This window comes from Leishmania donovani, chromosome 25, assembly GCF_000227135.1.
Source record: "Leishmania donovani BPK282A1 complete genome, chromosome 25".
Lineage (NCBI taxonomy): Eukaryota > Euglenozoa > Kinetoplastea > Trypanosomatida > Trypanosomatidae > Leishmania > Leishmania donovani.
Window position 1 is genome coordinate 479913 of NC_018252.1, and position 27500 is coordinate 507412.

Sequence of the window (27500 nt, forward strand, 5' to 3'; positions counted from 1 at the left end):
CTTCGCACATGCGCACGCGTGTGCTTCTCCGGGTCCGCTGTGCGCTCGCGGAAGATGGAAATCAGTATAAGTTCGAGTCCTCATCGCAATGGCAGTCACATCCGTTCACGGGGCAGCGTCGGTGTGTGCGGAACCAGCTTTGCAGGTGGTACGCATGGCCGCCGTGGTCGCACGATGTGCACCACGCAAAGGCAGTGTCAACGTCCTTGGAACCTAGCCGCACGGTCTCGAGGCATACGCAGCACCGCGTCGTTGTCGTGCTGCAGATGCTCAGCAGTGACCGGATAAGCTGCGTTCCAGTGTGCTGCTCCCCGCATACGCAGGGATTTGGCTCTGGTGATCTCATGGAAGCTGATGCGTACGGGGGTGTAACGGAGGTGACGTGTGCAGCACCACCGCCGTAGGGACCTGCGAAGGCCGACGGAGCCGACGGAGAGGACCAGGATGCTGTTGCTGTATGGCCGCGGCCAACACCGATACCACCACCACCGCTCGTCGTGCCGACGCCAGCCCCAGTCACATGACGAGTCACGCACTGCGCAACTGACCTCGGCACGAGATCCGCTGGAGAGGGAGAGGGAGAGGGGCAGCGCAGTCCCGCCGCCTTCGTATCTCGCGGCGGGGTACGGTGAAGGGAGTGGCACCCGCTGCCGTAACGACCAACACGTGCGTCTCCAGCCGCCGAGGCGACGGCAGGAACGGACGAAGAAGCGGCGTCTGCACTGCAGACCCTCATGGCGGCGGCGTCACGAGCCAGGAACGCGCCACCGCGCAGCTGACGACACTCCACATCAAACGTCGTGCGGCGCACAAACGCCTGCTCGTCGTCGAGAAAAGAGCGGTACGCCGCGGCCCACCACACCCACGGCACATCCGCGTCTGCGTCATCGCTGTCGACGTCTGCGGCGTTGCCGACGCCGCCACCGTTCCCATGACCGTTGCCCGAAACTGCGTCGTTCAGCGAGACAGCATGGAGCAGGACGTGTTCAGGAGGAAGGCTACTACTGACGCGAGCAGCGTCCGCTGAGTGCGGCAGCATACGGACGCCGTTTATCTCCTCGCTTAGCGCCCGTGCTGGCGGCGGCAGGGCGCTGTTGAGGACGAGTCGTGCCGTGTGCGTCACACCGTCCTCCAGGGAGCCCTGTTCATCACCGGCTGACGAGGAAGGCAGCTGACCAGAACTGCGCCTCCTGTGGCTAGACCGCAGGTACGAGAACGGGGAGCAACCGTAGACGCTGTCGCGTCCTTGGCCCTCGTTGTTTCCGTCACCGTAGCCTCCAAAGTCGCCGTCCGCGCGGTAACTGTACGGCGGGTAGCCGGCAGAAATGGCAGAGAGGTCGTGACTGCGCGCAGCCGGCAAGGTAACCGCCGTCCGCTCCGTCGCTGCCGCGGTGGCCGCCGCGGCGCTCACCTCGGCATCCAGCAAGAAAGGAAAGGCGAGCGCCGCCGCCGTCGTGAGCACGCCGACACGAGCGAACAGGCAGGCGCCAAGCTGGAAGTCCCCAGTGCAGTCGACAATCTCCTGCATCGCGGCATAGGTGCGGAGGTGAATACCATACTGGAGCAGCAGCGCCTGAATCGGGTTGCACTCTCGTAGGAGGATGTCCTGCATGACGTGAGTGAAGGCAGCCGTCGTGCCCGCCTCCATGACCACTGCCAAGGCGACGCGATCCCAAAAGGGCAAAGCCGAATGCCGGTAGAGGTGCGGGGGCAGTACCGTCCGTACGGAGGCCGCATCGTCGTGTAGCCCCTTCTCGCCCGCCGCCGCGCCGTGCGACTGGTAGTGCGGCGCTCCATCGCAGGGGCCGCACAAGCAGTGGAAGACGACGAGCAACCACGGGGTGAGGGAAGCACGAAACGCCGCACACACGCGGGGGTCGCTGTTACACACCATGGCCTGCGCCTCCTCGCGACGGCGAAGAAGGGTCGCCATGGCGCCGTAGCTCGGAGAGCGGCTGGCAAACCGGAGAAGCAGCCCAGCTGCCTCGGTATGGCGCCCGTGCGTCACCTCCACCGCGACGGCGCGCTCAATGTCCACGTTGGTGCTATTCTCCCCAAGCGCGGGTGTCGTGTCCGCAAGGAGCGGCGGCTGCGCTATGCCTCGCCACGGCTGCCCGGCCTCTTCCGTCAGTGATGGCGGCAGCCAACGCAGCACCTGCAACACCAAAAGGCAGCACAGATCCTCGTGGCACACGCACGCCTCTATCTTGGCGCGCCACGCAGGCCCCAAACGCGCCTGCACCCTCGCCGCCGCCTCTCTTTGTAGAGCACCACGCCCGGTAACAGGAGAGCTGTGCAGCAGCTCCATCAGCGATGGCACAGGCCCGGACAAAGCCACGAGCGAGACCGCCTCCAGCGTAACCACGTACGAGAACAGCATGGCCACATCCTCGCTGCCAAAGCCGCCCACCTCCTTTACCGCGGCGAGGTTGGCCACGGACGAGAGACCAAAGCCGGCAGCGTAGCGCCGCCGCATGAGTTGCTCGATGCCCTGGATGGAGACAAGGTCGGCGGCGTACAGCGTGGGGCCGAGACCGACGAACACGCTGCCCGCCTCGTGCCACGCGGACACGGCCCGTACCTCGATCGGCACGGACGCCACCTCGCCCGCCGCGTTCATTACCGCGACACATGACACATTGCCAGGTCCTATTCGAAGCGCGTCGTGGAGGTCAACACGCTGATCAGCCGCGATCAGCGCCGCACTTGCAATTTCGTTCTTGGTGCTCATCGCCGCGTAGCTGGGGACTGTGATGGCGGGTGCCCGCGGGTCGCGGCGGCGCCGTTGCTGCTCTCGCCGGCGCTGCTGATGCGACTGCTGCGTGGAGACGGAGGTTATGGCTGATGAGTAAAACCAGCGGCTTGACGTAGCATCGGTGCCGCTGATGTTGCCCATCTCTCCAGTGTATCGCCGATGATGGCGCGTGCCGCCAATGGCGCCGGCATCCCCGCAGAACGGCTGCCGCATCGCCGCCGCCAGCACGTTCTCCTTCAGCAGTGGGCCGCCGCCGTCTGCGGCACAGCCACTCGCGCCCGCACCTCCAATCACACCTGCTGCGCCATCGCCGGCCCTCATGCTCGCTGGGGAGTACAAGACGCCAAAGGCCCCAGCGTGGCCTCTGCCAGCGCCAAACAGGTCCAGCTGGCCGACGTAGCGATGAGCATCGCCGCTGTGGCCGCGCTCGTGTTGTCGGCCACCACGCGGCATCGACACCACAGCCAGGCCAGCCCAGAGTGGATTCGCGGGTCGGCACAACACCCCCGCAACGGCGCTTGCCTGAGATGGGGAGACCGAAGAGAAGCCGAGGCGGCACCTCGGGTCCACGGCGGCGCCAAGCAGTGCCGTCTGCCGCTGGCTCCGCTCTGCATCTCGCTGAAAGAGCGACTGCTCCGCTGTGGTGCTACCCGTGCCGTTGCTCCCGGCAATCATCTCCGCTTCTGTGACGGCGGCTGCGTTGTCTAGCGCGCTGAGCGACGACGTGGCGGCGGACACGTACTCGACGTTCACAAGGGAATGCAACGGCAGACGAACGTTGTAGTCTTGCACCACCTGATACGAGCTTGGGTGGGCGGCGGAGGTGGTGCTGGCGGCTGGTGCCGGCACGCCCCGCTCACCGTCCGCTGCGCTGCCCTCTCTGTCCTCCTCGTCAGCCGCGTCGCCGGCGTCAGAGCCTGCATCCCTGTCCATGATGTGAGCCGCGCGGACGATGTGCAGCGCCCCTTCCTCGAGGTTGCCGACGGCGAGCTCCAAATCAAAGCTAAACTTCCACGAGAAGGTGTAATACGTGCCGTACCGTGCCGCCGCGCCCTCCATTCGGTGCTGCAGCACCTGCGTCAGCCGATGCGACGGCGGTGGGGGTTGGGCCCCGGTCCAGGTGCGCGACAACAGCCGCGGCGGGGGGTCCTTGCGGTACTCAACAAACGTCAGCAAGCAGCCGGAGTGCAACGCCGAAGCAGCGCCGGCCTCGGGAACGGCGCTACCGCTACTGTAGAGCCCAAACGGTGACGTTGCATCGATGCCGCTCGAGAAGGCCTCAGCGACGTTTTCCCCGCTCATCAGCGCCGCAGGACTCACTTCATGCCACCCGACGTGACGGTCCGGCTTCGGCGTCCCCTGGGCTGCTGCCGACGGCGTGGCTCCGGAAGGAGAGGAGTGCTGCTGCGGGCCGCTGCCCAGGTCACTTCGTGAGCCCTGCAGCGGTACGAGTGGAAAGGCCGTCGGGCCGCGCTTGCCGCTCGTGACGCCACGCTGCGGACCTCCTACACCAGCGCCGACGGCGCCGTCCGCCTGGCCTACCGATGGCCTCACCACGTCACTGTTGTGGCTGTCCGTAAGGTGCAAGGTCGGGCTGTTGTCCCGTCTCCTCCGCGCCGCTGCTGCTGCCGTCGAGGTCGTCTGCTCCTCTGCTCCGGTCCAGACGGATTGCGACAGCACACCTACAATGGGTAGGAAAGGGTGACAATATAGGAAGGCCGCGCTCGGCGTGCTCAGTTGCACCTCGCACAGCGGTGTCTCTAGCTGGTCGGCGTCGAACAGGAAGATGATGCCGCGCTCGCTCCCAACGGCGACCGTGCCGTTGGCGGCGAAGTAGTCGCTGGACACAAGTGCTCCAGCCTCCGCAAGAACGCACGAGGCGACCAGCTCAGCCCGCAGGCCCGCTATCTGGCCTCCGACAGCGACGCGGGCGGCGTGGCTGGTGAGGGAGTCACGGTTCAGGGCCCGGTAGGCAAAGGCGCTAGGCGTCACCGACGCGCCGTATGGGATCTCCTTCGCCGGGTCCAGCAACTCTTTCCGGTATGCAGCAGAGATAGATACCTCGTACCACTCCACCCACCCTGAGGTGTAGCCCACCAGCACGAGCGGTTTGTTGCGCATCCATGTAATCGTGGAAGGAGCGTCTCTGCGATACAGTCCACGGACTACCCCTCTGCCTCTGTGCGGCGACAGTGACGTGGAGGCGGCTGCGTTGGAAGAGGGATCCCTCCCCTGGAACGACGAGGACGACCTGCTGGTCCTCGCCGCAGCAGCGGCACCACCAGTGAAGGAAGGAAAAGAGAGAGGGCGGCCGCCTCCAGCTCCGCCCTTCGATGGGGATAACAGCGTCAGAGAGGTGGCTGGCGGCGAGGGAGGCCGACGGACGGTCACGCCGCTGTCGGAGGCGGAGACCGACGCCAACGAGGCGGAGCAACGCCTCAGGATAGAGGACGACTCCGCATGTTCACGCTGCAGTTGCTCACGCAGGCTCTGCGGGTCTTTTCCTCGCACGTACAGCAGCAGATCCTCCTGAAGCACGGCGAGGGCCAATAAGCCGTTGGCGGCACCGATGAACGCCATATCGGTGCCAAAGACGGTACGATTTGCCATGCTAAAGAAGCACTGAGTTCCTTGGAAGGGGCTTGGCAGGGTCAGCGTGCGCTGGATGTGCATGCGCGTTTCGGTGGTGAAGTGCACGTCGTGCTGGGTAACACCATACCCTGCGCTGTGGCTGGTGGACGAGGAGGAAGCCGTGAAGGGATGCTGGCCGGGCCACTGCGATGGCGCGCTGCCTCCTACAGCCGCGCCTTCCCCTGTGGCAGGGGTGTGCAGCTCTGCCGCATCGTCAATGCCGTTCGCCGCCACGCGTCGGTAGCGCGCGCAGTCCACCGTGAAGTACGTCAGAACGCCGTTCGTCAACGACCCGAACGCGTTGTGGGAGTCCGGCTGACACGAGAAGTACTTCATGGGAGGAGGGGGAAGGGAAGGGGGAAGAAGTAGGCGGCGCTGATGATGATCGCACACACAGGGAGATACGAAGCAAAGGGAGGAAGCGTGATAAGAAGAGATGAAGGCGGCGATGTGAATGGGCCGCTTCTGAAGGGAAGGGCGGTTGCGCTGTGGTCGAGCCCCCTCTCCGTCCTCCCCTTCGTCGACGCACAAGTCGAAGCGTATGTGCTGCGTGTAGATGATGCATAAAGACAGAACGGAAAACGCGGGTGAGAGCGCGTGCAGAAAGCGATCCATGTGAAGGAGTTGCGTGGGTCAGATGCTTGAAGCAGTTTGGTGCACAGAGAAAGCGAGGAGCCTCAGGCACGCGCCGACACGCACGACAGGTGTTGAAGGGAAGGAGAGAGCATGATACAGACACACGCGCGCGGAAGAGGAGGAAAGAAAGGCCTCCAGTGCCGGTGCCGTGCTTGAATGTCAACGCTGCAGCCCATCTTCCGTGCGTGCCTGTCTCCACATGGGCGTGTGTATGCATTGAGCGTTGGAGGCTCCAAGGGAAGGGGGAAAAGGGAGTGCAGAAGCCGCCAGGTCCGTTACAACGCGTATCACGGCAGCCGACCTTCTCTTCACTGCTTCTCTCCTCTTTCTGTGTTGCACACTACCAGAGCACCTGCAGCCACAGCGCGTTGACTGCCTCTCACCGCTTTCATCGGCTACCATTTTCGTTCTTGACGTCGATAATTGTACGGAAAGTCGCCGTGATGATGAAGGGGGATGGGGTAGTGAGGCGGAGGGGCGGTCGGAGACGGTTCGAAGCACAAGCACGCATGCGCACACGCGCTCTTACACACAGAGGGAGAGGGGGGCTTTTAGACGGAAGGGGACGTCAACAGGACGAGAGCAGCGAGAGAGAGGCAAGACGATCAGCGGCCGCCTGTGCTACGAGAGATGGACGTTATCGCAGCAGTGGCAGGGGCAGTTCTCGACGGGGCATTTGGTGTGCTTGCTGAACCACTCCCGCAGGTGGCACCAGTGGCCCCCGTGCAGACACACGCTGCACCATGCGAAGAAGCGCTCCGGCGGCAGCTCCGTCGCGCGGTGCTCCATACGCTCACCGCACACGGTGCACATCGGCGACTGCCATTGTCGGCACTCTGGGTTGCCGCACGGAATGAGCTGTTTGCGGGTCATGTTCGTCGAGGTCATGGACGAGATGGAGCTCTTGCTCGGCGCCGTCGCGTGCATCGCCTGACCGCAGTTGCACCGCAGCTCCACCGCTCGGTGGAGCGCTTCGTTAGCTCCTGGACTGGCCCCACCAGCAGTCGCGGCTGCCTCGCGCAACGAGCGGTCGCAGTCGGTTGTCGCGGTTGCGGTGGTCTGCGCAAATCGGTTCAGCGTGCGCTCCATCATCATGGCTGTTTGGGTCGACATCATCGCCGCAGCGGAGGCGGCACCAGGCCCTGCACCGAGGTCACTCCCAAGTGCCCCCAGCGCGCCAGGGAAGCCATTTGGTCGAGGCACGCCAGCACCCGAGAGAGTCCCCGCGGGGCTTCCCGGCGGGACGCCGATGGTGGCTTCAACAACACCGCCGCCGCGTGTGGTGCCTGCGCCCACCATGCCCGGGGAAGAGCCCCCGCCTCCGCCAATGACGGAGCCTCCTGGGATGCCCGCCACACCGCCAACGGCGCCGGCGCTACGCGAGTTGCTGCTGCCGGAGATGGCGCTGCCGCCCACGTGCTTGTCCGCCTCTTCACGTGCTTTGAGAAGCTTCACGAGATGCAGATCGTGAAGACTACGCCACATGGCGAGCCCCTGGTCGTTAAGCAAACGCCGGTACGCGTCACGCCACGTGCGGACCGTGGGCGAGAGCACATTGCTGAACGCCGCTGCGTAGCTCAAGGCCGTTTGCACGTCGCCGCTCTCGTCCACGTAGCGCTGAAGTGCGCCGCAGTCGGTGCTAACGCCTTCCACGACTGTCACGAGCAGCAGCGAGCACCGGTAGATGGGGGCGAAGCGATCCGCAGAGGCGGCAGATGCGGCGGCAGCCAGCACGAAGGTGTCACTAGGATCGCTGTAGTGGGAATTGACGCTGCCGTGCGCGAGAGGGGCGCCAGGCGGGCTTGGGAAGCGGCTGCCGAGAGCCGCCGGCGACACAGCAGCGTCTACGGAAGAACTCTGAGCGGGCGATCGAGGTAGACCGGACAACGATGCGCGCTTCGAATCCACGCGTCGCTGCTGCCGCGCGCGGATCCCGAGTGGCGACGACGTTGAGGACGGCGACCCGCACGTGCTGTCGGCGACCGCCTGTTCAGCTGCTGTGCTGGCGGTAGCGGTGCTAGAGTAATCACGGTACTGCTGCTGCACCAAAGTCTGCAACACCTCAATCAAGTTGGCGACATGGCCGCTGTGGTACCGCGAGGGCAAGAGCAGCGCCGTGGCAAGGGCCACTTTGTCAGAGAGGCTCAGGCGCGGATACCTCTCCAGCAGGTGCAGCACCACCGCCTTCTGATGCGGTAACGTAAAGAGGTCATCGAAGCGGCTGACCGGCTCCGTCGTCGCAGCGACGCTTTTGGTCGTGCTCGATGTGGCGTCGTCGCTGCCGCTTCTCGAGCTCCCAGCATCCGCCTGCAGCGTCCTATCCCCTGCTGCCGCCGCTCCGCACGACTGCTGATGCATCACAAGCTCCATGTATGCGAGCATCAAATGAATCCAGAAGGTCACCCCAGGACAGTCATCTGCTGCCAAGCTCATCACAGTCGTCTGCCGGCCGCGCGCTGCAGACAGGGTCAAGGCGATACTGGGGTACTGCACATTGTGAGTGCCGTACAGCGCCAGCAACTCAGCAGCTTCCTCGAGACGATCCAGCAACACGAGCACGGCTACGCGCCGCTCCAGCGCTTCCTGCAGGCTGCGTTGGCCTATGCCGTCTCCCTGCACGAAAAATCTCTCCGCCGGGTGCTGGGGGCGGTGGTCGCCGCCTGGAGGAGGCGACCGAGTCGCCTGCACTCCACCGGCTCTCTCTGCGGCAGCGCTGGCACTCGTCCCCTCGCGCTCGGTGGTGTGCTCAGCTGGTGAGTCAACGAGGCACACGGCAGGTGGCATCGTCCAGCCCATGGACTGCAGCACGAGCTGCCGCAACATCCCAATCGCCACGGGGTACGTCGGAAGGTATGCCGCGCTGTCCCTTGCAGCATCACCGGCCGCCCCAGAGGAGCCTGCGCCACCCCGGAGAACTGATGAAGCTGTGCGGCTCGCGCCAGCGTTGATCGCGGGCCCGGTAAGGTGCGCTGGCGGTGTCGGGCGACCCGCACGAATGCCTGCCGCGGCGGCGCTGAACGGGTGCAGTGAAAACCCCGGCGGCCCCTTGTGCCGCTCCATGGCGCTCGGCAAGCCCGCCAGCAGAGGGGCCTGCAGGCCGAGTGCCCCTATGGGGCCGACGATGGCGTAGCCGCCCGGAGGCGCAAAACCCGCCGTCATGGCGGCTGCGACAGATGCGGTTGCGTTGGCCGAAGCGAGCAGGTGGTGGTGTTGACTGAGAGGAAACTGCGAGGAGAGCCGGGTGTCGTTCAGCCCCAGTTGCTGCCGCAACTCACGCTCCGACACCAGCAGCTCCAGCAGCCCTGGCACGGCTCGCTTCAGGCCCACAGCTAGAGAGGGGGCCGACGCTGCCGGTCCCGTCCCCGGTTCGGTGCTGCGCGACTTTGGCGCCACCATCACAGCAGTGGGGAATAGCAGCTGTGCAGCACAGCAGCCGTAGAGGAAGGTGGCGTACCCCTCCCGATCCAGGCCTTCGCGCAGGAGCACGGTCAAGTTGCGCACCGGGTCATATGAGAAGCCGCTGCGCAGCCGTCTCCACAGATGCCGCGTACGATCGAGGCGGTGGAACTCGCAGAAGCTCATTTCCTGTGGAATGGGCATTGCTGCCGCTGCTGTTGCGGACTGAGAGGCACCTCGGCCACCTGCGGATGTGGTGACTGTGTATGGCTGCTGCATCGGTTCTGCAGAGGTGGGCCGGCTGTGCGGCGACGCAGCGACAGGTTCGCGCAAGGAAGTTCGACGGCCAAGTAGCCCCTCCTCCTGTTGGAGAGCGCTGCTGATGCCGCTGCGATGCACACCTTTAGGAGCTTTAGGAACAGCTGCACCGCCAGTGCCCACCAAAGAAGACGCAGCTTCCCTCGTAAGTCCGGCGCGCGGGCTGCCTGCGCTTGCCGAGTCATCGTTGCCACCCACTCCGGCCGTCCCCGCAGCCCTCATGCTCGGCAGGCCATGAGCTGTAGAGGAAGCAGCGCCGAAATCGGACTGCTGCCCGTTCGTGTTGGCGCCGGCGAGAGCGCAGTGCTCGTAGTCACCGGTGGCGGCAGCGGCAGCGCTGGCCCGCAGCGTGTCCCGTTCACCCTCTTCATCGTCGTCCTCATCTTCCACCTCGTCCAAGAGGCCCAGACCGATCAAATCGACAGGTCGGCCTTTTAGTCTGGACGCCGCCGTCGCAGCGCCGCCACCACCACGGGTTGCTGCAGCAGCAGCAGCAGCAGCAGCAGCAACAGCACAAGCCCTGCCGCCGCCACTGGCAGAGCTGCCAGTACTTGACAGCTGAGCTCCATCAACGGTGCTGTCGCCTGATACGTGCGGCTTGTTTGTAGAGGTAACGGTTGCCGCGCCGGCGACACCTGCGCGCCCGTATAGCAAACCCATTACTGCTTTGGATGCGGGTCCGGAGGAGATGGGGGTGGGGCAAGAGGGCACCACCATACCAGGAGCTGCGCTGGGAGCGGCGGTGGCGGCAGCAGCAGCAGCGGCGGCGGCGGCTTGACACTCCAGCCGTTCAAGCACAGCCTCCTCATAAACATAACTCGCTGTATTGTACGCCGTGGAGGCGTGTGTGAGGAAAGCGTTGGGGCCGGCGCCGACCAGAGCCGTGCTGCTGTTGAGGCTGGTGACTGTGCTGCCACCTGGGTTGTACACCTGCGTATATAGCTCCCCATTCTTGGCATTGAGCAGCAGCAGCTGTGGCAAGTCTGTTCGGCAGCCACGCGCCACCGCGTTGTCGTCCACTTCGCCATCACAGTCGTCTTTGGGACGAAGGCCGCTAGTGGCACCGTGAGAGGTGTGCAAGCGCTCAGAGTGGTGAGGTCCGTCAGCGGACATTCCGCTGCTGGTGCGGCGGTGCACCGACGGGAGGCCCGGGATGCTGCCGGCGGTGATCGTCTTCATCGGCTCCGAGAGCGGGTGGCACACCCACCCCACCGCAGCGGCGGGCACGCGAGACGGCAGCCGGCACTTAAGCGCGGACTGCGCCTTCACGCTGACGTGCACCAAAGCGTTGCTTCCGTCAGTGATGGAGGGCACGGCTGTGCCGGTGTCGTCGCCGGAGAAGCCGGAGCGAATGCTACAGGAACCGTCCGTGAAGTCCTCCTCGGCCTCGGCCTCCGTCCCACTGCAGCCACTGTTCACAGGGTTGCTGGTACTCACGCCCCAACCATCCGCATCCAGTTCTCCGCCGCTCGGCGAGCGATGGTGCGGGAGGCCTCCGCTTGGGGCGCGACGTCGGCGACTGCGGCCTGTCCCGAAGCCCCCCCCGGCACCACCGGAGCCAAAGCCGCTCGGGCTCAGGTGAGGATTAGCTGCGCTGCCGTAGTGGTGCGACGTCACGACGACAGGGCCGCCTGGAGCAGCGCGCGATGGTGCAAGCTCCTTGAAGGCATGCGCGCGCAGACCGCCGTCGCGCGTCGTGCCAAGCACCACCCCCGCCTCTGCCGCACTCCAGCACAGGGAAGTATATCCCGCGCGTGTGTACACCTGACACGAAACCGGCCGCGTCGCCATGCGCACATCCCAGAGCTGCACAATGTCCCGCATTTGCGACGCACCCACCGTGGCGACGTACCGCTGCGAAGGGTGGCACGCCACCTGCTCGGCACTGCAAAGGACACATGGGGCAGCGTTGTCTGTAGTGCGCGCGCAGACAGGGACGCCGAACACCTCGGGCGGCGCGCCGAGGTACGTGACGCCGTCGTGAGAGGCGCGCAGATCGAGCAGCTCCGCGTAGAAGCCGAGCCCATCGAGACGCCGCGCGGCCACAACAGTCAGGTGGGACTGTGGCATCCAATCCAGCGCCGTCACGGGGCCCAGCATTTGCTTTTGCTGAACAACACTGTAGCTGAGGTGGTCTGCGCCCGCGTATGGCACCAGACGAGTCCCACCGACACTGCTGCCGCCGAGCGCGCTGGCCCCTGCAGCGACGCCGCCCACTGGGGGCACAAAAAACAGCTCGTTGGTGTCGTCGTTACTCGTGCTACGGGTCGTGGTAGTGGAACTGCAGCACCTGCCCTCCACCGAGCCCACCACGTACTCGACATCCAGCAGCTGCACCGCGCCGCTCTGCCGGCCCAGGGCGAGTATGGCCGAGTTGCGCGGATCCCATCCGGACGCGGTGACAACGCGGTCCTGACGAGATACTGCTCTACGCATCGGGAGCCCCACCATAGTCGTCGGCACCACCCCTCCGTACACGTCAAGTCCGTCGGTGAAGAATGGACTGGCAGCGCCTGCTAAGCTAGGGCGGCGGCGGCTGTCTGCCACACCACCGCCTCCGGTGCCAGCAGCCACCGCCTCGCCTGCTCTATCTTCATCGCCGCCTTCGCCTCCGTCCTCATCTGACACGATTAGCGGGGCGTTCTGGAGTGAGAGGTCCCCTGCCATGTTCGGTGGTGTGGCGGTCTGCTCACTACTGGCAAAGCTGTTCGCAGGGAAGGTAGTGTTCACCGGTGCGCCAAAGGCTTCGGAAAACGGCCGCGGTGGGTGTGGCGCCGATGACACTACCGTGGCACCGCCACCACCACCGGATGGCCCGCCGTATCCGCCGGTGCCGCGCCGTCGCATCGGCAGCGACGTGGACACCCGCAGAGGGGACAGTGTCGTGGCATCGCTGCGGCCAATCCAGCTGAGACCCTCTGCATTCGCCACAAAGAACAGCACGCAATCTGTGGCGCAGCTGAGAGAGAGGGCAGTGGGTGCAGTGGACACGGCAGCGGCCGAGGCGGTACTGCTGGGGCGAGCACCACCACCGCCGCCGCCGCCACCAGCGCGCCCGGCCAGTGTTTGCGGGCTGCCGGTGTAGTATCCACTATACCCCGCCGCGCTGTTCCCGCTCACGCGACTTGACGACTGCCCCGGGCCGTACTCCTCTGCAAAGGTCGAGGTGGCCCCGGCGGCGGCTAGCGTTGGCGTCGCCCACTCCTGCGGCGACGCGTTCGCTCCACCATGTGAGCTCAAGAGTCGCCCCTCTCCAGCGCCGACACCGCCGCCACAGGGGACTGCATGAAAAGGGACAAGCGGGGCGCCCCAGTGGTACGCGAAGCTGACGTCCTGCCTCTGCTGCTCTTTTTGCAGCCAGTCGTCAGAGGCCGCACAAGTCGCCGACGCGTACCCCACGCCGGTGCGAGGGGGTGGTGGAAAGCGCACGCGTGCTGCTGACGTCGCGAGCGGAGCGGGCAGCCCATAAGCGTCATACCCTCCCGCCCGCACATCTATGCCGCTAGTCGTCGCAGCTGCCACAGAACCGGTGCCTCTGCTAACAGCGGAGAGGCGGCACAGCATGCGCAGGTATTCGCGAGGCACGCATGCCGGTGCACCAGCAAAGTACGGCATTAAATCCGGCGGTACGGGCTTGAGAGACCGGGTAGTTGCGGAGGCGCCGATGCCATCGAAACCGTCATATACGGCGTTGCCCAGCACACCAGACCCTTCCGCTGCCACCGCGCCGCTAGAGGTGAGCGGGAAGACACGGTCGAGAACATAGTAGAGCCGCACCTGGCTCGACGTGGCGGTGGCGTAGATGCCGGTGTCACCGGGCTGCTTGCTCAGCAGCATGTCGCTTGGCGAAGCGAGTGGATGGATGAGCGAGAGAGAAAACGAGAGGGAGGAGCGAGGCAAGCACACCGTAGTCGGCCACCGCGCTCGAGAAGCGGTTGCAAACGGGCAGCCGACTGCACAGGCAAGGTAATGCAGCGAGCAGGAGAGGTGCGGGAGAGAGGGGGTGTGCGTGCGAAGTGGGGGGGGGGGGCAAGAGGCGCACGCACACGCACTCGCAAGCACCGAGAGAGAGAACAGGGGGGTAAAGAGCCAGGCGGTAATCGTTGGAGGAAGCCACAGAACAGCATAATAACAAAGAGAGCAGGATGACGGAGAGGGGGAGGTGCCACACACGCGCGCAAGCCCGTTCAAAAGGAAAAACGTGTGCGTGCGTGGGTTATCTCGGCGCTTGCGTTGTTCAAGATGTATGGTATGCCCCTATCTGTGTGCGTGTGGCTGATGATGATCGTGTTGGTAGCGGTGATAGGAACGGTGGTGGTTTACGGCAGGAGAAGGAAAGATGTGCGGGGAGTAGGGAAGGGCATAGTAAGGCGTGTAGAGAGAGAGCGGTACTGCAATGAAGCAGTGCTTTCTTAGCGTTGTGGAGTAATGGCACGCAGAGAAGTGGCGACCGGAGGGAGAGGGAGGGTGGCCGCGCGACTCGGCACGCCCTCAGGGCGCTGTGACGAAGTCGCGGTAACTGCGCTCGCAGGCTGCGCTGGTCCCCTTATCAGTGTGAGGAGAGTAGCTCGACACTCCACCAGCACCGGCACGGCTTGCGCAGCAACCAGTAAAGATGCGTGCACGCCCCGCGCGGGCCCTTTTTTCCCCTCCTGTCTCTCTGTTCAACCAAAATGGTGGCGTGCTGCGCATGTAAGCAACCTACTGCCTTCCCGCCCCCTCTCTGTCGGTCTCTCTGATCCTACGCTCCCCCTACCCCGCCACCCGCTCTTCTCCGTTCGCGCAGGGTCGTACTACACCTTCTCCGCACAGTGAACATACATATCAACGACAGCAGCACGCAGCAAGCAACACGACGAGCACCACGGTTGGGGCACGCCGAGAAGGCGAAGGGAGTGATGTGAGGGACAGCCTTGGGGAGACGAGGAGCCGAAATAGAAAGAAAGGACTCACAGGCGATAGAGCGACATGCAGTAATAGAAAAAAACAAGGGCGTTCACACCAGCACGCATACATCCAATACACGGACAGCAGCCAGGAACACCGCAGAGGAGGCGGGGCAACGACGACGACGAGGACGACAAAAAGTAAGCAATGAACGAAATACGCGTATCACTTTACACGTGAGAGACAAGCACAGCACCGCAATGCACGACCAAACATTACTCGGACCTGCACAGTTGATTCCCACCGGCCGACCAACCCAACGCCTCACCCCACCCCCACTCGCCCCGTCGGCGCGCACATATCCCACAAATCTTCAGGGCCGACCAGTGGTGGCGCGTATTAAGGAGCATGAAACCAGAGGGGAAGGAGAAGGTGAAGATGCGGAAGGGAGGAAGCGGCGCAGCACACAGCCGAAGGAGCGACGCCGCCTACCCTCCGTATACACAGGCACCACAAACTCATATACATGTAAGATGGTGAAGGCGTGCCTTGCACAGTCATTGCTGACGACTGTCCATCGCTCTCTCTCCCTTCCTCTAAACCCCTTTTCACGCCTGCAAGAGTGAGCTCGTCGAGCCCCCCAACAGAGCGAAAAATGTTTTCTTTTCTCCTCGTTGCCCTCTTTGCACGCCCAGCTCGTCCGTGCACGCTCCTTCCCCGGGGCGATGGCAGTGCGGCAGGGTCGGCGGCACGATCGGGGGGAAGGGAGGGTTTGCTCTCTCGCTTCTCAGGCGCCAGCGCGATCGCTATTCTGCCTGCCACGACCCCTCCTCGTTTGCAGTTGCTTTACGACGGGTTTCCCGGCGACCTCACGGCCGCCCTCCTCCCCCTTTTCTCCCCCGCCATATCCGCTGCCCGGCGGCTTCCGAGTAAGCCCCGCCCATCCGACCCCGCCCACTCTTCATGTCTCCACACGGTGAGACGGGAAGCTGGGGCGGAAGGGCGGGTGGCTCCGCACTCTCGTCCGTGCATGCACAAGCGCAGGCGGTGCGCGCGCGCCGACACGCCCTTGTATGAAAAAGGCGCGCTCTGTGACATCCCGGTATGGCCCTCGGTGTAAGCGGCTCGGCCGCACCCCCCCTCCCCAAAGAGGTCGGGCCGACTGGGACGAATGTGCCGACTCGCTTAATGGCCTGCGTGCAACACCCCCCTCGCCCCCTTCCCCCTCACGCACGAAAGAAGAGCGGCACCCAAAGCAGCCAGCGCCACGGAGCACTGAAGTCATGCAGAGTGGGGAAGGGAGACACGACGAAAGGATACGAGTGAAAGCGATGCCGCCTCTGATGCTCAGCCAACACGATTGCAACGAAGAGGCGACGAGTCATTACGCACGCAGACACACACACACACACGCGTGTGCCCGTACGCACCTCCCTTTCGTCACATACACACACACGCGCCCATCAGGCGCATTTCGCTTCCTGGCCCCTTTACTCGGCGCCTGTGCTCATGCACACCCACGTATCCTCCTCCGTTGCCGCCGAGATCATGTCGCCGCTGGTGCTATGCGTGGAAGAGGTGGCCTCGCTATCTTTCTGGTTGTCCAGGGGTGGGGCCGCTGCGGTGGGGGCTAACGGCATAGCTGACGCTCCACTTCCGGCAGAAGACGCGGCAGCGGCAGTCCCAGTGGGAGTGGCAGGGGCTGGATCGGTGTCGCGGGCAGCCATCAGCGCTGTCGCCAAGGTCACCTCCGTCTTTTCCGCAGGAGTTATCGGAGCCGAGGACCGCGCCGGTGTCAAGAGCTCTGCTGGCACCTCGATCCCTTGAGCCTCCAACGCGCTGGCGAGCTGAACAACGCGCCGCCGCTCCTGACGAAGAGCCTCCTGCAGCTCTTGCACCGTCGACTCGAGGCCCGCGATCTGCTGCCTCGTGCTGCTGTAGTGCACGAGGTCCTTTGGGTCCACGTTGGCACCATCCTCGCTGAACTCATCCATCCCCTCGCCATCGGCGCCGCTGCAGCGCGATGCCTCGCCCGTCACGACGCTGTTCAGCGCGTTGTCGATACCCATCACGAAGCCAGTGGCTGCCGTCATCACGCGCTTCGCAAACAGCGGCACGACGGCAAAGTCGTCTTCGTCGGTGCTCTGTCGACTCCTATCGTTCACCTGCGGCGACGACGACGGCGTTGGAGGGGCCGATGGAGACGCCGGCGATGCCGCCGCCGAGGTGCTCGCGGAGGCCTTTTGGTGAGGGGCAGCGCCGCGGCGCTGCGACTCCGACACACGGAGCTGCGTCAAGCGGAAAAAGTAGCGGTCAAAAAACTCGTCCTCGCTGATGCGGCCGCGCGCTGGTGTCATCGCCGAGGAAGGGGAGGAAACCTGTGACCGCTCGCCAGTTGCGGCAACCGGCACGGGGCTCCTGCTCTCACCCTCTCCACGCCTCGCAGCAAAGGACGGGTCCGTCTGCCACCGCCTCGCATCCGGTGATGCCGAGACGCTGGAGCGCGGGCTCACCGCGTCGCCCACGAGCGACATGTAGCACTTCAGCACCACCTCGTTGTAGTCCAGCAGCCGCTGGCGGGTCTCTTCCATCGGCTCATCGGGGTACTCGACGGTGCGGCGGTTGGGAGTCATGCCAGGCGGCGGAAGGCGCCCCGGCGTCCCAGCAGGAGAGCCACCCTCCGACTTGGTGGTGGTGCCGCCTGCCGCCATGTACTGCTGGCGGCGGAGCGCGTTCGCGCTGCTGAGAGGACTTCCCTTTATCCACGCTGCGAACGCCGCCTTCTCCTCTGGCTGAATGGGCAGCGTGTATGTCGCCTCCGTGTCCTGTAAGCGCCGCAGCAGGGCATTGGACAGTGGCATTTCCGCGACCGCCTTTCCGAGAGCCTCGTCGCCGGCGTATACGTCGCCGCGGCCCACGACGTTGGCGGCGATGTGCTCGAGATAGCCCATAAACCCCACCGACTCGGACTTGAACGCCTCGGCGAAGTCGGAAAAGTCCTGCGAGAGCATCGACCACATCTTTGATCGTCGTTGTTTTCCACCTCTTGAGCGGATCTGTATGAATGGATGGTGTTGCGCCACGGCGGTTGCTCGTCCCTGTCTCTCTCCTTGACCGTGTAGCTGCTGTCGCCTCAGCTTGTGCCGCACACCGACAGACGCACTCAATGACGCCAGAGCCCCTTTACCGAGGGGGCAAAACAGGTAAGAGCGCCTCGCCAAGCGACGACTACCCCACGTGAGAGAAGGCCCGCCTGCTGTCCCCGCTGCTGCTAAGGGGGAGGTGCGGGTGGGTGAGAGCCAGTGCGCGGTGGTCGAAATAGAGAAGGGAGCAAAGGAGGGGGGAGATATAAGAAGATAAATATGTATATATGCGTATGTGTGTTTGTGGGTAGGTGGGCGAGTGTCAGTGGTGCAGTCAGGTCACTGGTGAATGGGGACGGAGACAGTACGAAGTGTATCAGCGGCAACAACGGCTTGAACGCAGGGAGGGGAGAAACAGGCAGAGAAATCAGCTGCGTTATCCGTGTGAGTGGCATGGATGTGAGCGAGGGCGAAGGACAGATGGGAGGGAGAGAGAGGTAGATATGACGTGCTGGATAGACAGACGGGCGTGCATACGCACAAATACATGTATACATGTATGCTGCAATACGCCCATGCATGCGAGTCGAGTCCACGCCCATGCACTCTCCTCAGAGCGAGCACGAAAAAAAAAAAGAGGAGGCAGCACACGTAGCGCACGACCATGATGCATGTGATACGCAAGCGCCGTGGGGAAAAGGGGGAGGGGGCCTCGAACACGTTGCATCGCTCTTCCCCCTCCAACACGCACCCACCGAGCCTAGTGGAGGACGCTGTGCAAAGCCCTCGTGCCCGCTCGTCCCTCACCTCCTCTTTCACCCTTACGAGGGCGGAAACGCATACGCGCACGCACACGTAGAGGGGGGAGGGGGGTAGCGCGCTCTTGATATTTCTCGATCACCGGATTCTGCCAACATGTCTGTTATCCAGTCTGAAACGCGTACGAAAGTGCGTGCGCTGCTGACATCACCGCAGCAACAACAGCCATCACACCTGCGGACCGCAACCGTCCACCCCTCCCACACACACACGTCCTACTGGAGTGACGCGGGAGGCTATGCCGAGTAGACGTATGCGTTGTCCTTACCCCGTACCATAAAGCCGCGCTCGATCATCTTGTCAATCGCCTTCTTTAACACTGCCGTTGTCACCGGAAACGGCACCCGCGCTGCTACGGCGCTCGCCAAGTCGATGCGCGTCATGGTGCGTTGCGCCTTAAGGCAACTCACGATGGCCACCTCCACCAGATGGCCGCCATTGTCGGCGGTGCGTCCGCCGCGGCTGGGGCCGTCGAGGCCGGCAGACGCCGTGGTGCGCATGCGCGTCTGAAAGGGAATGCGCACCTTGCTCGTGGCAGACGTGAAGCCCAGGTTCAGCTGCAGCAAGTCTGTGGCAGCTAACGTGCAGCCGGCGGATGCACCCGCGGCGGTGCCGGGCGAGGAGGACTGCGGTGACGCACATGACGCGGCCGCTTCCTCGACCCTCGCAGCGCTCTCGTCGTCCTCGTTGTCAAGCTCCGCAGACGTGCGCTGCGCCCCATCGCCGGAAGGCGGCGACGAGGCGGCCTCCGCGCGCAGGACAAGGCGGAATCGCGGATGGCAAAGTCCTTGCAGCGACCCCAGGAGCTCTGTGTTGGCTATATCCATCCCCACAGCGTCGCACAGTGCCTTGGCTGTGATGGAGGTGACACCGCGGTCGTAGAGCGCGTCCAGCTGCATGAGCAGCACGCACTGCGTGTACGTGCCGGTGAGCGTCAGCGTGGAGCTCTGCGGTGTGAGCCGCACGACCAGGGTCGCGTGGCTCAGGGGGTGCTGCCAGCTGAGGTGGCGGTTCGGGAACCGGCCGGTGTAGAACTTCTCCACTAGTTGCGTGATGGCCCGCACGGCAGGTGGTACGTAAAAGTTGCTGGGCATTGACGGGCATTCGGGCCAGTAGCTCTGCGTCAGGATGAAGAGGTGCGCATCAAGGCTCTTCGCCTCCGGCACGAGTCGACCCACCGCCGAGGTTTCAGCGCCTTCCTCGCCGGACGGCTGCTGCTGCTGCTGCTGCAGCGACCGCTCCTGCTCCTGTACCCACGTGTTGTACTGTGTCGTCAGCTCCGTCGACGAGGTCAGATCAGTCAGCATACCCTCAAACTTGGAGGTGAAGGAGAGGCCGCAAATGTCGCGCAGGAAGCCAATAAATGTGTTTTCAGCGGTGCTGTTCAGCTTGCGGTGTGCATGCAGGCAGCGCCTGGCAAAGTCGCGCCAGTAGGCCGCCTCGAACAGGTCCTTTTTGGGGTGGTAGGAGTAGATGTGCGCGATGCGGCGCAGCACCGACGTCGCTTCCCTCACCCCCGTCGGAAGCGGCGCGGCGTGATGCAGTGCGGCCGCACCCATCACGGCGTCGCCCTCCGCCGCGTCCTCCACCTCCGTCGGCTCCTCCCTCCCCGACGAAGCACCTTCGTCCTCTTCAGCCCGTGTGAGGTCGGGTGAAGGTGCCGCAACGGGAGGCCGCGACGACGGCGAAGTCCCCTCGGGGCGTGGCCGGCGCAGCGGCGACGACGACACGTCCTCCTCGTCATCGTTGTCGTCATCTCCGTTCTTCTCTAGCGCCACCGGCGGCGTCGGTTTTGAAGAGCCAACCGGCACGTGCCCCACCTCGACCTCCCTCATAATCGCATCCTGGTAGGCGGCAAGCTGCTCCGAGAAGGCCTGTGGGTAGGCCTCAAGGATTGTCTGCAGGTCCTCGTGCAGCGCCACTTTGAAATCCCTCTCGCACTCCGAAAAGCACTTCGCGACGGTGCGGCTGCCTTGCTCCAGCAGACCAAGTAGGTGCCGTACTGCCAGGAACGGCCGCTCGCACGGAGGCACCAGAGCCGCAGCGGGTGTGCCCTTGGTCGACGACGGCACCAGCTCCTCCATGATTCGTTGGCCGCAGTCCATCAGGTACTCGTGAAATAAATCGGCGACAAGCGGAGAGCTGCGCACCCGCGCACTGACAGAGAGCAGCCGCCACGCCAAACGCAGCGAGCGGTACTCCTGCCGCTCCATGAGGGCAACGAAATCGCGCTTGAGCACCTCGCTACCCACCGTGCTGATCAGCGACCCTTGAATCGCCTCCTCCAGCATCAGTGATGTCCCGGGGTGAAGCAGGGATGCCGACATCGGCCCGACATGCCTAAGAACGAAGTCGCAAAAACGGAAAAATACTCTTGCGTTGACGTTCTCAGCCCATAAGCGGTGCGCAACCTCCTCGTAGTGGCCTCGCACAACGCGCACCACTGTCGGCTCCACTCGCGTTGTGTATTGCTGAGTGGCGAGGGTGAGCTGAGTGAAGAGGCGTAGCAGACGCTGCCGGAGCGGTTTGTCGAGGGAGGCGAGAGAAGGCGGGCACGCTAGTGTAGCGAGCGGAGTCGCATCCACGCTCGGGAGCGGCGGCGCGGAAGCTACCGACTGCTCTGAGTCCGCAAGAGAAGCTGCTGCACGCTTGTCCGGCAGCGCCGCCGCATAAGACATGCGCGCAGAGCGGGACGCTGAGAGAAGCGCCGCCGTATCGGCCGTCAGCTCCGCCTTTAGCACGGCCACGTATCCTGCTAGTGCTGTGTCACAGAGCTCCGGGTAGCCGCTGAAAACCTCACGAATCTCTTGCGTGGCGGCAGCGATCAGGGAACGCGGCATGGCGCTGCCGACTTGCATCGAGCACCACTGGTCTGCGTAGACCCACACAGACGACAGCTCCGCCAGGCCCTGCTGCAGTCGCTCCCAGTAGGTGACAAGCTGTGCCAGAATTTGAACCACGCCCAGCGTCGCGTTCGCCGACAGCGCCGTGGCCTCCTCGTCGCTCTCTGTGTCGTCGTTTGCCATTCCTTCCGGGGTGCCAGCGCCGGGCGGCAGCTGCTGCTGCTGCGCCATCAGCACCTCCACGCAGCGCTGTGCATACGCCCGCGCGGCGGCTTGCAGCGACTCCACCAGGGGAGCGCAGAGATCGCTGTCCACAAGGGCTCGCACGCTGCGCAGCACCGCCTCGGGCGAGTAGCTGCAAAAGCGCCGCTGCGGCATCGTGCAGTCGTACGCCATGTCAAGGACAGCGTGCAGCATGGCCTTGGCGGCGGCCTCATCTTGCATCTGTATGGATGCGCGTGAGGAGCATGACGGCGATGGTGGGGACGACGCGGAGTGTGCCTTACCCGGTGCCTGCTGCTGCCGCACCGGCGGCGGCTCGGGCAGCAGCGTCACCTGAAAGGAAGGCAAAGGGGGGCGGGGGAACATCGTCATTCTGATACCTGTGAGAGGGCAAAGCGCCACAAGCGCGGTCGACTTGCCTGACGTGCGCGGAGACGCTCACCGCAAGTGTGCACGGCTGCGCGTGTCGAGGTGTTCGCTGCGTCGGACGTGTCCAGAAAAGCATAACGGCAAGGAGAAGCGAAAGGAGGGGAAACGGAGAGAGAGATGCCGCGGAATGGTAATGAGGGAGGGGAGGGGGGATACACCGACAGAGAGACACGCACACGCACACATACCCACATGCGATACAGCCACATCAACGCCGGTGATGTCCATGATGGCAAGCAGCTGATACGCAAAGAGCCAGACGCGCGCAAACGCACCGCATACTCCACAGAAGGTGAGGGGGTAGGGGAGTGGGCTCGGGAGTCGATGCGCGACGGAAAACTAAGATGTTGTGCCTTTACCTTGAATACAGATCGCGCACCCGTTGCTACCTGCCGCGTCGAGCACTTCTCTATTAGCCGTTTCTGTATGGCTCCTGCATCGGGGCGGCTGTCCCCTCTGCGCTTGCCGTATCACTCTTGCTTCTGCAGATTCTGAGAGAGCGAGAGAGCAACGCACGTAGCCGCCCGCACATGCACATGCGTGAAGCATGACATCACCACACGCAGAATGACAAGCCCACAGTAGAGAAACAACGGCACACACACGCTACACGGCCTCAGCGCGTGCAATGGTGAGGGGGTAAAGAAGCATCAATGCCTCTGCTTGCGACACACAGAGAAGAAAACGCCTGCGATACTGAAGAGACGGGGAGCCGCATTTCTTCGAAGCAGAGAAGAGATGAGGTCTGTCCCGCGCGTGGAAAGACACCCCTGAGCCCTTTGAGGTGCAAACACACACACACACACACACATGAATGCGCGTTCTCCTCTCTCCACCCTCTTACGCAGACATCATCCCCAGCAGGATGGCCTGGTAGTTGGCCGCCTCCTCCGTCATCATCTTGGTGCGCGCCACGGAGCACAGGGCGCGAAGCTCGTCGTCAGAGGTGAAGATCTGCGTCAGGAGGTACACGAGCACGTGGAAGTCGGCGATCGTCTCGGCAAATGACATGCTCTTCCGCTTTGGATCGCGGATGTAGTTGCGCAGGTTCTGCAGAACCGGCGGCGGCATGCCTGGCCGCGAGAGTCGCATGAAGGCGCCACGGACGATGGGCGACTCGAACTGCTGCACTGCGATGTAGCTCGTGAACCAGCGCGTATCGATCTCGGTGCTCGGCGCCTTCGTGACAAAGCGCTGGTGCCCGCGTGGGTCGGTGTCCGTCTGGGCCACCTCCAACGCCATTGTGCAATGCACCTGCCGCGCCTGCTCCACGTCCTGCAGCGCCGCCTCGCCACCCGAGGACTCCTGCAGCACCCCAAGACGGTAAAGGTGGACGCACTGCGGCGACGTCTGCCAGGCTTGGCAGGAGACGACGATGGTCGGCTCTAGTGTTGGACCGCTCGACGCCGCCGCGGAGCCGGTGGGGAGCTCACCCGGCGCGCTTGTCGTGCCTCCGCTCTTCGTCGATGGCATGGCTGCCGGTGCCACGGTGAGCAAGGCGCACTCGTCACCGTAGCGAGACTGCTCCTTGGCGCACAGCAGCAGCTCGCGGAAGTTCAGCAAGATGTGCTCCGGGTCGCGCATCGGATGCGTACACGCCACCCCGACGCGCCGCAGACCCAGTGCCTTGGCGATCTTCTCTACCTTGTCCAAGTGCGCGTCCGGGAGGGGCTCGAAGGTGTAGGTGCTGCCGTGCTGCTCCGGCTCGTAGACGGCGTGCACTTCGATCGTGTGCGTGGCGTCATCGTAGAGGCCGTAGAGGATGGCGTAGCGCTGCAGCTTCCAATCCATCTGAGCCACGAAGCTCTGGAAGATGTTGATGGACTGTGCGTCCACCTTCACCAGTTGCGTGCGACTGGGCACCCACTTCACGCGTGTCTGGTCAATGGCCGCCATGAGCTGTGACGACGAGATGACGTTGGAGGTGACGACAGAGCCGCCGATAAGCTTCTTCTTGTCGAGGTCGTGGAAGAGCCCTGAGGCAGGGCACACGTTGGCGGAGTAGGTGGGCTGCTGGCACGCGTCGCACTTGCGCACCTCTGGTGTGTTGCCTTCTCTCTTGGCGGCCTCGAAGCGCCGGCGCTGCTCCTCTCTCAGCAGCCCCAGGGAGTCATTAGCGGACATGTTGCCACCCCGCACACGCGTACGTGTGTGTGTGTGTGTGTGTGTGTGTGTCTTAATCGGCAGCGATTCCCTCCGTCCCTCCTCGACAGGAGAGAACCGCAGCGAAAATATCGAAGATCAAACTCCCGCCAAAGATGAGTGGCAACCGAAACGCGGACAAGGTACGCAGCAGGAGCAGCAGCGATGGAAACAGGAGGGTCGAACGGCGCGTGCGCACGCTGGCGACTGACTCCGCGGTCGCGCCAACGCCTCTTCTCTGTCGGAGCGTATCGAGGGTGCACCCGTGTGGATGGCGATAAATGACGGCTTCTTTGCTCTGCTTCGGCGATTCGTCCACGCCCCGATGGCTCGTCCTGCGCGCGCTCTTGCGGATGAGGAACACTTCTTGCACGGGGAATGGAAAAGGGTGAGGAAGCACAAGCGGACAAGAGAGAGAGGGTTACACGGTGCGTGTGCGCAGGAGGGGGAGGGGGGTAGGAGCGGGACAGAAACGGGAGAACAGGTGCCGGTAAAGGAAAGGGAGAGAGCGCGGTAGCATGGAGCACACCACCGGCGACGGTAGCTTTTCCTGTCCATGCGTGTGTTCGCGTCTACGTGGAGCAAAGGGAAGGGGGAGGGGGGCGAGGAAGGGCAAGGCAGCCGCACAACGCCATAACGGAGTTCACGGTGTGCTGAGGGGCCAGCACCGCCCTTCACCCACTCTTACGGAAAGAGGTGTGGCGTGCTATGGAGATTCCCCGCCTTCCTTCGCGTGATCACCCTTGTTGCTCAAGCGCTCTTCGTGCTATGTGCGCGAGCCTGTGTGTGCATTTTCATTTAAATTCGGTGCGGCATTCACCGGCGCGCACTTGCCTTGGTGTGTTTATGGCTGTGTGAAGTCTTCCGTCACAGACCTGGTTGAGAGGACTCCTCCTTCCCTCTCCCGCAGCACCGCAGCACACATGAGCACACCTTCAGAACTCGATGTAGTGCTCATCATCCTTCCTGAAAAGAGTGCGGCGGCCGAGCAAGGACAGCGTCAGCTTTAGCCCCTCCCGCATAATGCGCCGATGCGGATCGAGCACAACGCCGCTGCTATCCTTGCCCTCATCGGTTCGCGCACACTTCGTGGAGGGAAAGGCAAGTCTGCTGCTACCGCTGTTGCGCTGGACTTTCATGGAGCCAGGCCCCTCAGCATCGCCGGTCTCGCCACCGCCGCGCACGTCGACATGGATGAGGAAGTCGTCGTCATCGTAGTCATCGCCGAGGACGTCCACAGCATCGTCGTCGTCTCCACCTCGGCCGCCGCCACCACCACCAAAGACCTCCTCTTCTAGGCCGCGGCGCCGTTTCAGTATCGTCGCGATGCTCTGCGGCACCAGCACACGCGCGTGCTGCGCGGCGTGGTCGGCAATCTCAGCAATACTGCGAAATCCAAAGGTGGCAGCGATGCCGCGGCCTTCGCCGTGCACGCGCTCCGGCCCGCCCCTGGCAGTCCCGTCGGCCTCCTTGAACAGCTGTGAAGCTCCTGTGGCTGCATCTTGTGACGCAGCAGCCGTGTCAGCCTCGCCGCCCCCGCCTTGGGCTTGCAGCTTCCAGCAGGTCTCCATGAACGCCATAGCCGGCAACACCACATCTTCTTGCCAGTGTTTCGACAAAATTGGCAGCCACGCATCCACGACGTCATTCTTCGTGAGCAGCTGCCGGCTCAAGTCCTTCATCGAGAATGTGACCTGAGCATCTTCGGTGCAGGCAATAATGACCTCATCGCAGAGAGACGGTATAAAGAAGTACACGTAGTCCTCCGGCGCGAGGGTGTAGCGGGCGAGGTAGAGCGCCAAGGCGCGAACGACGCGGCGAGGGTGACGCGCAAAGTGCCGGCACACGTCATCCATCGTGAGCCCGAGTCGCCAGCACAGCCCCATCGCCAGCAGAAACGGGCTCGCCTCCTCGTTGTCGTCAAAGACACCTGCGTAGCGCACGTTCTGCTCGCAGTAGCGTAGCACCGCCTTCACGTTCTGCTCGTGCTGCTCGAAAGCCGTGAAGAGTCGGCCGCCATTTGGCGCGGCGCCAGAGCTTCGCACCTGCTCCACCAGCTCATCTGTGAGCTTCGACTCGAGCACACCCCACAGCTCAGCATCGAAGTTGAGGTGCGACCTGAGCAGCTCCCGCTTCTGCAGCACTTGGCTTGGCACGATGGCGGCGGCGCGACCAGTGGAGACAAAGTAGTTAAGCAGGCGGCAGGCATGGGGCAGAGAAATGTAGGCATTGCGGAGGCACAGCATGTGCAGCTGCGCGGCGACGCGCGAGTCCGTTACGCAGAGCAGCAGGTACGTGTTAGCGGAGGAAGTCGATGGCGCTGATGGTGAAGATGCCCCAGCAGCAGCGGAAGCGGCTGCAGTGGCCGAAGAGGAGGGCGCGCCCGCCACGCGCACCGACTGCTGTATCGATGCTACCTCCTCCAGACTGAGCGCTGTTGTCGGCTTCACCTGCACAAAAGTCAGCTCGGACGGAGGGGGCGGCACGCCACCGCCACTGGTGCCACCATAGCTTGCAGGAAGGGCAATGCGGCCGAAATGAGCCATGCGCCGTGACACAATTTCCATGCCTCGGCGCACATCTGTCTTCATGCACGCGGTGAGCTCCCTGTTGGCGTGCACGTGTCGACGCACCTCGGCTGTGCAAACGCCGTAGAGCTCATTTTGGATGCGTAGCAGGGCTGATGGTCGCACAGCCCAGCCGTGTGTCGCAGCACCGCCGGTTCCACTGCTGGCGTGGCTGGTTGTGTTGTCTGGCCAATCTGACTCCGCAGAAGTAGGGGGCGCAGAGAACTCGGCCGGTGACCGTGTTGCCACCGCCGCCGCCGCCTCTTGCGCACTCTCCAGCACGTGGGAGACACTCTGGGGCGGTACCTCAAGAATGAAGTCGGGGCCGCAAAACACGTGCGGCTCCATTGCGCCACAGCGATGTCCCTTACCTTTTCCGTGTTCTTTCTCGCTTCGCCGACGTTCAGCGTCGCTGTGGCCGTCGGAGGGAGCGGCAAGGCCGGAGAGTGACGGAAGAACCTGTCACAAGGGCAAGGATGAAGTCGCCTCCGTTGCCTGGGCGTGTGCGTGCGTCGGTGTCACTCTCAAGCGTCCGCTCCCGCCCGCCTGCGGAACAACGAAGAAAAGTATGTGCAACAACTCGACACAGGCGAGGCGGAGAAGTGCGGGTGCTGTGCTGCGTGAGTGCGGGTTGGCGGGGGGAGGCTCGATTTGTGCGCCTCACACACCCTTATCGTCCTGCCCTTTTCCTTTCCTCCGTGCGTTTATCACATGCACGGAAAGAAAGATGCCGGGGGCGGGGTTTGTGCAAGGTCGTGGCCGAGAGAACGAG

At 63.8% G+C, this 27500-nt stretch overlaps 6 protein-coding genes across 7 annotated transcripts; all 6 read right to left on the reverse strand.

Moving 5' to 3' along the window:
- Window positions 1–61: 61 nt before the first annotated feature.
- LDBPK_251270 (hypothetical protein, conserved) lies at window positions 62–4876 on the reverse strand (the record flags this gene model as incomplete). Its single annotated transcript, XM_003861409.1, has 1 exon — window positions 62–4876. One exon carries the CDS (start codon window positions 4874–4876, stop codon window positions 62–64), a length of 4815 nt encoding a protein of 1604 aa, XP_003861457.1.
- Window positions 4877–6643: 1767 nt separating this feature from the next.
- Window positions 6644–13573, reverse strand: LDBPK_251280 (hypothetical protein, conserved; the record flags this gene model as incomplete). Of its 2 annotated transcripts, none has more annotated exons than XM_024473465.1 (1): window positions 6644–13573. In XM_024473465.1, one exon carries the CDS (start codon window positions 13571–13573, stop codon window positions 6644–6646), a length of 6930 nt encoding a protein of 2309 aa, XP_024329236.1. Both variants share the same exon structure in this region, with proteins under 2 accessions (XP_024329236.1, XP_003861458.1).
- A 2540-nt stretch (window positions 13574–16113) lies between these two features.
- On the reverse strand, window positions 16114–17643 carry LDBPK_251300 (hypothetical protein, conserved; the record flags this gene model as incomplete). Its single annotated transcript, XM_003861412.1, has 1 exon — window positions 16114–17643. One exon carries the CDS (start codon window positions 17641–17643, stop codon window positions 16114–16116), a length of 1530 nt encoding a protein of 509 aa, XP_003861460.1.
- A 1118-nt stretch (window positions 17644–18761) lies between these two features.
- LDBPK_251310 (hypothetical protein, conserved) lies at window positions 18762–21962 on the reverse strand (the record flags this gene model as incomplete). The annotated part of the gene is made up of 1 exon (XM_003861413.1): window positions 18762–21962. One exon carries the CDS (start codon window positions 21960–21962, stop codon window positions 18762–18764), a length of 3201 nt encoding a protein of 1066 aa, XP_003861461.1.
- An 897-nt stretch (window positions 21963–22859) lies between these two features.
- Window positions 22860–23603, reverse strand: LDBPK_251320 (hypothetical protein, conserved; the record flags this gene model as incomplete). The annotated part of the gene is made up of 1 exon (XM_003861414.1): window positions 22860–23603. The coding sequence occupies one exon, from the start codon at window positions 23601–23603 to the stop codon at window positions 22860–22862; it is 744 nt and encodes a 247-aa protein (XP_003861462.1).
- A 1493-nt stretch (window positions 23604–25096) lies between these two features.
- Window positions 25097–27076, reverse strand: LDBPK_251330 (hypothetical protein, conserved; the record flags this gene model as incomplete). The annotated part of the gene is made up of 1 exon (XM_003861415.1): window positions 25097–27076. The coding sequence occupies one exon, from the start codon at window positions 27074–27076 to the stop codon at window positions 25097–25099; it is 1980 nt and encodes a 659-aa protein (XP_003861463.1).
- Window positions 27077–27500: the final 424 nt, after the last annotated feature.